The 13,512-nt window shown below is 48.5% G+C and overlaps 1 protein-coding gene across 1 annotated transcript; it reads right to left on the bottom strand.

The window, feature by feature from the left end:
- Window positions 1-2,559: 2,559 nt before the first annotated feature.
- Window positions 2,560-13,179, bottom strand: Cimip5 (ciliary microtubule inner protein 5). Its single transcript, XM_020161441.2, has 4 exons — window positions 12,423-13,179; window positions 6,138-6,177; window positions 3,163-3,379; window positions 2,560-2,693 (listed from the first exon to the last, which is right to left on the bottom strand). The coding sequence occupies exons 1-3, from the start codon at window positions 12,653-12,655 to the stop codon at window positions 3,188-3,190; spliced, it is 465 nt and encodes a 154-aa protein (XP_020017030.1). The 5' UTR covers window positions 12,656-13,179; the 3' UTR covers window positions 2,560-2,693; window positions 3,163-3,187.
- Between the last annotated feature and the right edge of the window lie 333 nt (window positions 13,180-13,512).

Genomic DNA, 13,512 nt, shown 5'->3' with positions numbered 1-13,512 from the left:
CAGAACCACCCAGGGAGTGTGACCCTGGCCAAGGACAGAGCTCCCTGGAGCTGTCGGCTACTGAGGTGGCTGGTGAGGCAGTGCTGTAGGAAAGGTAACCCCACATCTCCCTCCCAGGTTGCTGTGGGTGAAGACAAGCACATGCTGATGTAAAAGTGTGGCACAGGGTGTCAGCCATCCTTCAGCATTGGCATTTCCCTGGATAAACACTAACTTTCCTGGACCTCAGTTTCTCCATTTTATAATGGGGAAAACCAGCCATGACTGAGAAGCATGGAGAAAAGCTCAGTGCTCAGAATGTGTGGTTTCTCCACTCCCCCTGCCCCATACACACTTAGGTGCAAACTAGGGACATGTTTTTGGGATTTAGGAGCACTGCCTCTGCTCCTAAAGCAAGGGGTGGGATACTGGCCCCAGGTGGAGTCAGGCTTGGGCCCTGCAGAAAGGTGTTTGGGTCCCAGTGCCCCCTACCCCCAACCCTGTACCATGGCTGGGACATCCCTATATCATGTGGCTTTTCTGCCCAGATTACTGCATTAAAACAGCGGGCCCTTGAAGGTCCTCTGTCTTCAGGAGGTTGGAGTGTGCCTGGATGGGAGTCCCTACAGTACACACCCACCAGGTGTCTCTCCAGTGCCTTCATATTGGAGAACCCTGCGTCCTTCCCACCCACTGGGTTACAGTGGACACAGTTTATAAGCCTGACCCTGCTCCTCCCGGAACTAAATACAAAGTCAGTTACTGCCCAAAGCTGACCAAAGAATACCTGCAGGGGACTGGTTTCCTTATCTCCCTGGCTCTTCTCTTCAATCAAGAATAACAATGAACACTCATCTAGATTAGTTGCTGGCTGACGTTTCTATTCACATAATTTTAGCTGTCTCTACTTACACACCACGCAACTTTTGTTACGCCATGGTGATTGTGAGTTTGCTGCAGACATCCTGGCACTTTACTAAGTCTGTCAGCAGAACAAGGATCCTAAGAGCAAGAGCACTCCTCTGCGAAACAGTGTCATCATCCCATCACAATGCAACACGGATACACTTCCATCACCTCATACACAGCCTGCCACCTCACAATACTTAATCTGCAAAGTGTCCTGGGTAGCTGCTTGTGCTTGGACCCGGAACAGGTCAAGGATCTTGGCCTGTTTGTCTTCAATCTGGAACACTGCCTCAGCCTTCCTTAGTCAGTCGTGCATTGACATTTTTTGAACAATCAAAGCCAGCAAGTCCAGGTTTGCCCAGAGTGCTTTCCTGATGGAACTCAGGTTACCGTATTACCTATTTATTGGGGAAAGGGCTTCCTAGGTGAGGCTGCCCATGTCCCCAGATCATCACTCCAGGAGGCACCTGGCTAAGTGTCAGAAGGTGGCAAAGACAGTATCTTCTAGATTTTGGCATTCGCCGTTGCCTAAGAATCTTTAACCCAACAGTTTTCATGTCAGTTATTAATTCTTACCTAAATCGGTTCTTATTGTGGTAGGCATAAAAATGGCAATTTTCTGTTATTATTTATTGTATATTCTTCAGTAGAAAAAAGTTCTTCCTCTATACTTGGAATTTTACAAATTATTGGTGGCAGGTGTGGTAACACAACAGCGATCCCAGTTGTTGGGAGGCTGAGGCAGGAGGATGGCTAGTAGGAGACCAGCCTGGGCTACGACGTAGTGAGACAGTCTCAAAAACCCAAATACATAGTGTATATATTGTATCTACTACAGTATATATGTGAGGATGAACTCTTGCATTCTTTTTTATTATTATTACTGTGACTAAATGGAGTTGGTGAGCACTGACCATGGTCACAGGTATAGCCAGGTGTGGGCTCTTTGTCCTTTGTTTCAGCGATCATGTTGTCCCAAATTTGGTCAGTGGGCAACCCTTCATGTTGGCTCTTCTGTCCTTTTTACACTTTCCCATCATTTCTTTCTCTGTCTTTTTTTTTTTTTTTTTTTTGTGGTTGGTTCTGGGCCTCGAGTCCTCATCATTTCTTGCCCACTGCCTGCTTTTCTGACTCACTTCGTGCTTCTGTGGATGGTGTCATTCTTCAGCACGTGGAAGCAGAGACACTGGTTCTGCCACAGGGAACCTCGTGAGGCAGAGGTGCGCAGAGCTGCAGTGATCAGAGGGGACAGCAGAACCCTACCAAACTTTGCTACAGCTCTTCAGCTCCTGAGTCCAGTCTCTTGTGGGCCCCTGACACTGCCCTGCCCATGGGCTCTGAGATGCCCATGGGTTGTCACAATTATGTTTCTCTATTACACTTCTGCTACCTGTGACCTGCAGGCCTGGTGCCACTCCTCCACACCTGAGGCCCGAACCCCTCTCAGTCCATCCGTCATTCCTGTTCTGGTCCAAATGAGGCAAGAGGGTGGGGGCAGCTGCCCCTCCTTTGGCCTGGTAGGTAGCAGGCAGATGGCTCAGGAAGCAGGGGTGGAGAGGGCACGGCTAAGAGGAGGGTCCCTGTCCACACAGGTGAGCTGCAAGTGTAGACGACATTCTGACATTCTGCATGCTGGAGCCTCCTGTGTGCTCCCAAGGTGCAACTAGGCTCTGGCATTCTGTGATGGACCATGAGAAGATTGTGCCACAGGAGGCTGTAGGTCCACGAGGATAAGACACAGGTAGGCAAGACCTGGACCCAGCATGGCACTTGCTACCAAGGTCAGCCAATGACGACATGCAGATCTGTGAGCAGGAAATGGGCCCAAGATTACTCTGCATAATTGCAGCTGACTACCATGCTCTGGAAAAGAACCACCTGTGATGCTCCCCGAATGCTCAGAAACCAGAACCCTGGAACTGGCGATGCCCTGGAGTCTCATCTCCCCCCAACCACATGTGGACCCCGAGGGTCAATACTGGGGTTGTGACTCATTTCTACACAGGGGAACAAGAAGACTCATGAAACCTGCCCCAGGCAACATAACCCCAAGCTCTTTCACCTCAGGGACATGAAAGGAAACCCTGAATTATGGTCAGGAGCATGGCTGCCTCCTCTCAGTCCTGCTCTGACCCTGACCCTGTAACATTGTTCACACCCGTGTGCTTCTCTCCCCCATCTGGAGATGCGGTCTTGTTTCCTATGGCTGCCAGCTGCTCAGCTGTGGCCCTTGGTCACATAGCACTGATCCCGGCCCACGGGGCCCACACCCACCTGTGGAGAGCAGGGCCCTCTCACCCTACACAGACTGCAGCTCCTCCTCCAGCTTCTTCTTCCGAGCCCCTTCAGAGAAGAAGAAGTCCATGTGCATGAGGCCTCTCCCCAGTGGGGTGTCCACCCTGCTGCCCACAACCTGGTTGGTGGAGTTGGGGACTGTGTTCGAGAAGAAAGATACATACTCCAGCAGCTTCTCAGGCTCCTTCTTATTGCCCTGAGGGAGGGGACAACTAAGGTCACACACCTCATAGATAAAGGGGAGACCTGCCTTCCATCAGGATCCTTAGGACAGAAAAGGACAGAGAGCAGATGGCCTCTCTGTTGGGATTTCATCCTAGAGCAATACCGCTCTGCAGCCCGTGCCAGCCTTGCCTTCTTCAGCCTGGTGAACCCCAAAACTCTTGGCTTTTACCCTGATCTGCATTGATCAGGAGACAGACATCGGGAGGAATGCAGTTCAAAGCCAGCCCTAGGCAAATAGTTCACGAGACCCTATCTTTAAAAACCCATCACAAGAAAAGAAAGGGCCAGCAGAGTAGCTCAGGTGGTAAGCACCTGCCTAGTAGGCATGAGGCCCTGAGTTTAAACCCCAGTACCCCCCCCCAAAAAAAGAATAATCTAACAAATCCAAGCATGGTGGCTCAAGCCTATAATCCTAGCCACTTGAGAGTGGAGATCAAGAGGATCAAGGTTCAACGCCAGTCAGATAAAACAGTGAGACCCCCATCTCAACCAATAAGCTGGGTGTGGTGGTGTGATTCCAGCTACCCAGGAAGCCATAGGCAAAAAAAATCATGGTCCAGGCTAGCCTGGGCAAGACAAAAACAATACTACTTTAAAAAAATAACCTAAGGCAAAAAAAAAAAAAAAAAAAAAGCTGGGAGCATGTCTTGAATTCAAATCCCTAACTCAAAAAAAAATGTGTGTGTGTGGGGAGAACAATCTGCTACACTCTTTGCTATCCCTGCCTGTGTAAGGTTAAATTTGTGCCACCCTGTGTCTAATAGAAGTGACACCACAGTCAAATAATGCAGTCCTGGCTCTCCCTGGGAAAGGCCATCCTGAAGTACCCTCCCCACCACAACACACACACACACACTTTGGGTGTGATGTGGATTTCCACAGTCAGGCAGCAAACACACAGCTCTGAGCAGGGAGAAACTCACAGGCCGGAAACCAGGACCAGAGTTGAGGGCAGAATTTCAGGTGCAGTGAACTACATTTTGTCTCCAGGTGTACAGTGACAAGCCCACAGTACAGCAGGAAACCTTTCTCAGCCTTGAAAGGCCACATCAGTGCGCTGTCACCCCCGCTGACTCTGTGCCCCGCTCGTTCCCAGGTTGATTCTCTGACCATTCATACATAGTTAGGTTCACTTGTCTGTTCCCTCACCCACCCAATAGGAACTGAGTGCTAGTTTCCCCACTGGGTGCAGGGATGGCACACAGGCTGGGGATGGCACAGCAATGAAGCCATCGCTGTCCTCACTCTTAAGGAGCCCACAGCCTGGCAAAATGGGTCCTTGTCATATCACATTCCATGCCACAACAAAAGTGGTTACACAGCTGGTGAGTCAGAAAGGTGCCATGTGGTCAGCCTGCTCCAGAAAGGAAGGCTCCCTGGGAGAGGAGGAGCTTGAGGTGGGTCTTGAGGAGTGAATAGGAGCCCACCAGGCTGGCAAGGTAGGAAGGGCCTCTTAGGCAGAGGCAGAGCATAAACAAGGGTACAGATCAAAGACAGCATGTTGGTTGATTTGCAGTGAACAAAGAGGAAGGGCAGTTAGATCACTCAAGGCTTTGTAAGTCAGAAAATGTCTGACTTACTAAACGATTTAATTAACTAATTAATTGGCAATACTAGGATTTGAAGTTAGGGCCATAGGCTTGCTAGGCAGCCCCTCTATCATTTCAATCACATCCCTCAGCACTTTCTGCTTAAATTATTTTTTAATTAGTCTTGTTTTTTTGTCCAGGGCTGGCCTGGGATCTAGATCCTCCTATCTATGCCTCCCAGGTAAATTGGGATTACAGGCATGCACCATCACACCCAACTTGTTTGCTGAGATGGGAGTCTTGAAACTTTTTGCCAGGGCTGGCCTCTAATGGTGATCCTCCTTATCTCCTCCTCCCAAGTAGTCGGGATTACGGCATGAGCCACTGTGCCTGGCTTACTGAAGAATTGTAACCAGGGGAGTTATGTGGTCAGTTTTGCCAGTGTAGGGAAATTATTCTGGTGGCAAAGTGGAGGATGGATTGGAGGTGGAGCTATCAGACACAGGAAATGTTTACAGAATTTTTTTTTTTTTTTGCTGCACTGGAGTTTGAACTCAAGACCTCACACTTGTTAGGCAGGTACTCTACCACTTGAGCCGCTCCACCAGCCCTTTTCTGTGATGGGTTTTTTCGAGATAGGGTCTCACAAACTATTTGCCTGGGCTGGCTTTGACCTGCAATCCTCCTGATCTCTGCCTCCTAAATAGCTAGGATTATAGGTGTAAGCCACCAGGGCCTGGCTGTGATTTATTTTTTTGAGATAGGGTCTCATGAAATCTTTGCCTGGGCTGGCTTCGTACTGTGATCCTCCTGATCTCTGTCTCCTGAGTAGCTGGGATTACAGGAGCGAGCCACCAGCTCCCGGCTCCAAATTCATTCTCCTTCTGGGCTTGGCACACCCACATTGCTACATGGCTGATGTCCTGAACGGGGCGGGGGAATTTCAGCAGCAAAGGCCTGTCGTTTCCATTTGGCTCATTTTAATAAAATCAACAAACACTAGGGAAATTTTTGTAAATGTTCTATATCAATATTTTCTTTCCCACCAGACCCTGAGTTTCTTAAAACAAGACTGTTTTATTCCTCATTCCACCATCGAGCACAGAATAGATCCTCTATCATAAATGTTAGGTGAATAAGTCAAAGAATAAATAAATATTCCACTGCAAGTGAGTTTGACAGGAGCACATTTCACCTTACCATCGGGTCATAGTCTTTCAGGAAACCCCAGTTCTCAGTCCTGGAAAGGAAAAACACGTAGACAGTGTGAGTTCCCTCTGAGACATTTTCAAGATGGGCTTTGACTGAGTCAAGTAAATAAGTCCAGATCACTGTGTATCACCTCATGGAAGAACTGAAACAATTTGTAACTGAAACAAATACCGAGAGTCACAGAGGATTTACGGTGCATCCTGTAACATGGACAAACGTTTCCATGACTGTGACTCTGAGCTGGTAACTACATTGCCAAGGAAACTGGTGTCTGCAATCTCACCATGGGTCTCTGTGCTTTTTTAGGAACTACATTAGGAAACCTCAAGTATTCTGTGAAGAAGAAGTTTTCAGGTCCTCATCATAGGCTTCTGAATGGGTGGGAGACGGGAGGATGGACAGGAGGATGGCAAGCTTGGCACTTAGTTTTTCTTGGAATCTGTCTTTTGAAGTCAGATAGGACTGTATAGGACTTATAATAAAAACAGCCTCTCTGACCCAGCCTCACAGCTCCTGAGGCCCATGTCTCAGAGTCAGACTGTTTCCAGTCTTTTTGATAGATAGGGTCTCACTATGTATCCTAGGCTGACCTTGAACTTGCAATCCTCCTGCTTCAGCCTCCTGAGTGCTAGGATTACAGGCATGGCCACCATTGCCTGGCTGTTTCCAGTCTTTTTCTTCTGGCCTTTTGATGCCATGTTTTGAAATAATATGCTTATATTACCACTGCTTGATTTTTAAGAATGTAAATTTATCTGTTGACTTCCTATGATAAGAGAGATTGAGTTAGCATGCTGACCTGCCTCCCTTCCCCTCATTCTTCCAAAATAAATATACTATAGAACTTTTTCAGATTGATATATATTGCTTACACTCGATGGTTATATAGACACTATTTACTGATGAATTAAGGAGTATAATTACGGTCCTAGCTCCTTTCTTATAAACTACACCTTTCTTTTTTATTTTGGTAGCACTGAGACTTGAACTCAGGGCCTCACTGTTGCTAAGCAAACGCTTTAGCACTTGAACCACTTCACCAGCCCTATTTTGTCTAGGGTATTTTCGAGATAAGTTCTCACAAGCTATTTCTCCCAGCTGGCTTTCGAACCTTAATCCTTGTGATCTCTGCCTCCTGAGTAGCTAGGCTTAGAGGCGTGAGTCACCGCCACCTGGCCAACTCAGTCTTTCTTCTCTCAATTTCTTCAGATTCTATGCATGGCCACTTTCGACAAATGCTCCAACCAAATTCTAAAGCCCTCTCACTATCAAATGCAGCAAGTAATCAATGTTTTCCCCCTGTGGAGGCCGGAGGCACTCCTACTGTCCTTGGCCCAGCCACAGCCATCCCTCCCTCACCACCACCCTGGCTTTCTGTCCCTCTTTGGGATCCCAGGTCTGTCTTTGTTTGTGTGGAGCGCAGTGCCCAGAATCTGTGGATTCACATTTCTTTGCTTCTGGAAGGGTCTCACATTTTCTCAGGGAGCTCTGACTAAAGATGGTTGGGACCACCTGGTCCTGTCTCTCTCTTTTTTTCTTGTTGTTGTTGTTAGTAATTCCTATGATTTCTCACTTTGGTTGTGTTTTACATTCTCAATTTTATTTACTTTTTTATTTCTAGAAGTTCTGTTTGGTTCTTTTTCAAATATGTTCTATAAACAGACTTTGACCCATGCCTCCTATTTTCAGATTGTGTTGGAAAAACAATAAAATCTTGGTGTTTTTCCTCTGCTCTCATAGCACAACCAATGTAGAAGACATCTAGCACCAGATGTGTGGGGTTTGTCTCCACATGTCAAGCAGACAATTGTGCAGCAGCAGGCACAGCTGTGTGTCCTCTAACCCATTGACTTCTGATGGAGATAAGATCAGATGTCACCGGCTGAGGCTCAGTCCCAAGACTGTCCCTCCCCTAGCTTTAGGTGCCAGTTACCAGTCATAGGTTGTCTTGTGTTTCTGACCAGCCAGCTCCAAATTGGGGTTGCCACACTCCCTCCTTGTGCTTGGTTAATTTGTTTGAATGGTCCCCAGAACTCAGGGAAACTGTGTTTACAGGACATTACAAGGATACAGAGGAAGAGATGCATAGGACACGCCACTCTCCTGGAATCTTTGAGGCTACAACTAGGGAAAATTTGGGATTCAGAAAAAGATTACAACTCTGATTAACCCTGCTTTGGCTCAGGAACCGCCCTCACCTGGCTGGGAACACCCAGGCCCCGCCCCACTCATTGATTACTGGATGGGAATCACCGGGTTCTCCCCTTCCCATAGGTTAGTGTAGGTTTTAAAAGCACCTGAAAGGCAGAACACACTCTCTCTGCCTCCAGATTCCACCTGGGCCCCACCATGCTCCCTTTTGTGTTTCCCTTCCCTAATTTTTAAATAAACTCCATTTATACCCATGTGTCCTGCCATGGATTCTTCCCGAGGACACAAAGAATTTGTGAGTCTCCTGATCACAGACTGCACCAGTGTCATTAACACCTCCATGTGTCCAGGTATTGGGAAGTCTCTCATCCCTGCCCTGTTGGGGTTTTACAGAACTGCTTCACATGACTTGATTGAAGCACAGATACCGTGTTGAAACATGGATGGACAAATGGCGTGATCTGATGCTGGCAGACGTTCCTCCCCAGGGCAGGGGGCAGGGTTCCTCTGGAATGAGGAGGGCCTCTAACCTGCTCTGACAAAGGAATGACCAACTCCAAGAAGGAAGGTCAGGAGAAGGGAAGTGTTTCTATGACCTGCCTTGGGAAAAAGAAATCTGGTTTCTCTGGTCTGCCTTGGGGCCAAGGACCTGGTTGAAAACCCCAAGTGTACACGATAATACCATGTTTCTATTTCGTCTCCCTCATCTCTTTCTATCTTCCAAAAATGTCTTTCACGTCCCCATCCTTATTGCTTTCTCTGCTGTCCTTAGGGAGCTGTGTTTCAGTCATTTGGGTTTGCGGTGACACAAGGAAGGGACCTCACTCAGAGTTGTGCTATGACTACGTGACATCCAGTGAGGGACAGGAAAGAAGCCTGAGTCCTCATGCTTGTTCTGCTGTATCTGTGGGCTCTCAGGTCCCTAAACATAAAATGAGATAAGTTGACTTCTTGAACACCTGAAGAGTGACTAGTCCTAATGGAGACACTCTAAGTGCACAATACACTTGGGTTTCAAAGACTTGGTACAAAGAAGAATGTAAAACATCTCTTCAATAACCTTTTATATTGACCTTTTGTAGACATGATAAAATTGGATATATAGGATGGAATAAAATCTATTACTCAAATGAACTTGTTACATTTTTAAGGTGGCTAGTAGACAATTAAAATTACATAAAGGGCTCAGATTGAATTTCTGCAGGGCAGCATCACCTCAGCTATCCCCCCTGGGCCTTCCTGGCTTTGCCAATCCCTTTCCTCCTGGTTCTTAGGCCTCCTGCCCTCCGGCTCTCTTCTTGTCTTGTTTCTCAAACTCCTAGTACCTTCTCTGCACTGCTAGTGAATGTTCAGTTCTGTCCTCTGTCCTTATCTCTTCGGATCCGCAGTGCTCACTCACATCGCTTGTATCAACGCCCACGTTTTCCTTTTTACAATTGAGATGTAACTCACATACACTAGGAGTCGCCCTCCTGGAATGGTTTTTAGTGGATTCAGGGAGTTGTGTCACCACTGTCTGTTTCCAGAACATTTCATCACCTAAAAAGAAACTCAGTGTCCACTATCAGTCATTCCCTGTTCCTCTCTTAGCTCCCGGAACCACAAGTCCACTCCTATCTGCATGGGTTTTCAGCATCCAGCTCTGGACTCTCACATAAGCTGCCTCCAGGCAGCTCCGTTTGGATGTGATCCAGGTATTTAGAACTCACCAGAATGCAGGTCTTCACTTGTCTGCTCTTCTCCCTTAGTATTCAGGCTTAATTATCCAAGCTGGAGTCACCTTTCACTCCTTCCTCACCTCTCCTCCCACATCTACTCAGTTCACAAACACTTTCTGCCTTCTTCAGGCTGCCTTTCCACCCTTTTATTTCCTTTGCTATGCAGTAGCATTTCATATGCAAAACAGTGACATTGGACACTCCTCCTAGACCATACACAAAAATCAACTCAAAAGTACAGGTGAGGGATGCTAGTGACTCATGCCAGTAATCCTAGCTTCTTGGGAGGCTGAGGTCAGGAAGACTGTGGTTGGAGGCCAGCCTGGGCAAATAGTTTGTGAGACACCATCTCTGAAATAATCAGAGCACAATGGACTGGAAATGTGGCTAAAGTGGTAGAGTGCTTGCTTTGCAAGCACAAAGTCCTGAGTTCAAACCCCAGTGCCACAAACAAAACAAAACAAAACAAAAATAACCCTCCTCCCAAAAAATAGTTTGTCATTGGCAAATGATTTCATGGATGTGCTATCATCAATGCACCGGTAACAAAAAGCAAAAAATATACAGATGGGATTGCATTAAACTAAAAAAAAAACAACAACAAAAAAAAAAACTGGTGGAAATATTGTGTACTCACTTATGAAAATGGAAAAATGAGTCCTGTTGAAACTATTCCAGGAATTGTGGGAGGGGATATAAAGGAGAATGATGGAAGGGGTGAATCCAGCTATGATACATTGTAAGAACTTGTGTAAATGTCACAATGTACTTCAGCACAATAATAAAAAAAGATAAAAAAATAAATAAAATAAATTGCTCAACAAAGGAGCAGTTTGACAGAGTCAAAGGCGACCTTTGGGATGGGAGGAAATATTTGCCAGCATGTCTCTGATATATAAGATAAGAGATCAATTTCCAAAACATACTAGAAATGTCTACTACTTAACAGCATAAAACCAAACAACGCAATTTGAAAAATAGGCTGAGGACATGAGTTAAGAGTTTTCCAGAGAAGATAGGTAAATGGCCAAGAGTAGATGGAAAGAGTTCAATGTCGCCCATCATCAGGGAAATGCAAATCAAAGCCATGCGATGTCACCTCATACCTGTGGCGACAGCTATTATCAAAAACAGAAAACAGAAGACAACCAAGAGTGTTGGCAAGATGGTGGAGACGATGGAGCCCGTGCATACTGTTGGTGAGATTGCAAAAATGGTGCCACCATTGTGGGAAAGAGTTGTGGTGGTTCCTAAAACATGTCACATAGAGCTACCGTACGACCCAGAGTTCAACACCACTTCTAATTATGTATCTGAAAGAACTGAAATCAGGATCTTGAGAGATAGCTGCACTCCCATGCTCATTGCCAAATGATTGACGGCAGCCTGAAAGTGGAACATTCATTGAGGAATGAATGGATAAGAAATGTGGTATAGCTATGCAAGAGAATATTATTCAGCCTTAAAAAGGGGGGAATTCTACATACTACAACATGAATGAACCTGGAGGCCGTTATGCTAAGTGAAGTCAGCCAGAAGTGGAAAGGCAAAGACTGCAGGATTCCATTCTTATGAGGTATGGAAAAAGAGAAACTCAGGGAGGGACAGAATACAAGGTGGTTGCCAAGGACTGCTAATCACAGGTGTCCATTATGCAAGATGAGCAGTTCTAGAGTTCCACTAAACTAAACCTAGTCACACCAAAACCCCTGGAGAATTCTCACATTTGGAAAAGCTTCCTCCAGACTTTCACAAGGGCTTGGCCACCTATCTGCTGGCTCTCCTCCATCCCTGTGTTTCAGCCACGTGGACATTCTTGGTTTTTCTCTTGAGCACACTAAGCTCACTCTGGGCCCCTTCTCATATTTGTGTCTTTGCTTCCTTGTTTCCTTCTCAGTGAGGCCCTCTGTGAGCACTTATAAAAAGGGAGTGCTTGCTTGTTCTGTGCCCAGTCCCTCTCTCCTTAACTCCAGTGCACTTTGAACTGAGAGGCACTCACTTCTCTGCCGGCCTTCTGGCCTCCCAGGCCTGGGAATGGAGGCCCCCTAGGGCCACCGCCAAGCCTGCCTGGCTTCCTCTTGCAGGCCTGCAGAGCGGCTCAAGGGTTTCTTTCACTGAGTGAATGCATGAACCTTTCCTTGTGCTATGGCCAGTCAGGCAGTGCCACGGTAGCCAAGGCCACTGCTCCAGTCTGTCCCTCAGCGCCAGCCCAGGGATGGCTCTTCTCTGCGCCCTCCAGCCTCTCCTTTCCTGCTCCTTCTGCTCAAGTGTGACCCTCCTCCCCTAAGCTCCCTCTCCTTCGCATCACCATCTTCCCACCCAATTTCTCCCTCCTCCAGAAACTTCTCAGACGACCCCAGGTCAGGTGGCTCTGGGCACAGGGAGACAGGCGCAGGACACTCACCAGCGCCGCCGGCTGCGCCCCTCGGCCTCCACGAGCTCGCGCCACAGCTGGTCCTGCTGCACGCCAAGGGCCACCCGCGGGGTCCCTGGCGCCTGGCAGTCGCCAGCAACAGCCCTGCCCGCCATAGGGCCACCCTGGACAGCCGGGGAGACTGAGGCTGGCGGCCTGGTTGGGGGAAGTCGGTACCCAGCCGATGTGGTTCTCTGGAGCCCAGGAGTGGGGCGGCTCCCCATGATGCAAGAGAGAGTGTGTGTGTGTGTGTGTGTGTGTGTGAGAGAGAGAGAGAGAGAGAGAGAGAGAGAGAGAGAGAGAGAGAGAGAGACTGCCTGACCTCTCCGGGGCACCCCCAGAGAGTCTTTTCAAGGGTCCTTTTCACTGTCGCCCCTGGACCGTGAGCTCAGAGTGGCCGTGGGAGATAGAAGCCTTCCAGGCTGGGGACAGCATTGGAGCCCTGCTCCTGCTCGTGTTGACGGTCGCCTGGGGAACAGGCAGCTGCCATCGCGCCCGGGAAGGGGCGGACCCCGAGGGTGGGAGTGCGTGTGGACATCTGAGCTCCAGGGTGGGGTGCAGGGAGTTCCTGAGACCCCCGCCCCCGCCCCGGGCCCGAGGGCCCCAACCCAGGGTGGGGGAGGGGCAGCGTCCGGACCCCAGGGAACACGGCGGGCGGGGCCGGGGACCCTCGCCCAGGACCCGGCAGCTCGCCCTCGGGGAAAGGCGATGACGGGCCCGTGCTGCCCCCTGGTGGACACTGCAGGCTCCTCCGCGATGGCGAGGGAGCAAGCTGTGTGGATTGTGGAGGTCTCTGCGGAGTGACTGCTTCTTGCTTGCACCGACAGAGAGAGGTGATGGAGATACGCGGGTGAGGGACAATAAGTGATGATTCTTATTAATAGCGGTTTTTTCTGCACACCCCAAGATTTCCCAGAGCCGAACCTCCCAGCCATCCAAGGCAGGCGTTTCTAACCCTAGTCTGCAGAGGAGGAAACTGAGGCCGTCACCATTTGAGCTTAATCTGCCGAAGGAAACACTGAGACCTGAGCGTGGGGTTCAGAATCTGAACCTCAGCTTTGTACCTGCTCTCACTCCCCGC

The sequence above is a fragment of the Castor canadensis genome, chromosome 12 (assembly GCF_047511655.1).
Source record: "Castor canadensis chromosome 12, mCasCan1.hap1v2, whole genome shotgun sequence".
In the NCBI taxonomy this organism is placed as follows: Eukaryota; Metazoa; Chordata; class Mammalia; order Rodentia; family Castoridae; genus Castor; species Castor canadensis.
This window is presented reverse-complemented; position numbering and strand designations above follow the sequence as displayed.

Bases quoted from the DNA above. Each gene is read 5' to 3' on its own strand.
- Cimip5 (XM_020161441.2), bottom strand. From the start codon at position 12,655: ATGGGGAGCCGCCCCACTCCTGGGCTCCAGAGAACCACATCGGCTGGG. The intron at 6,178-12,422 runs GTGAGTGTCCTG...TTTCCTTTCCAG, and splicing joins GGGCGCAGCCGGCGGCGCTG to GACTGAGAACTGGGGTTTCC. The intron at 3,380-6,137 runs GTAAGGTGAAAT...CCCCTCCCTCAG, and splicing joins TGAAAGACTATGACCCGATG to GGCAATAAGAAGGAGCCTGA.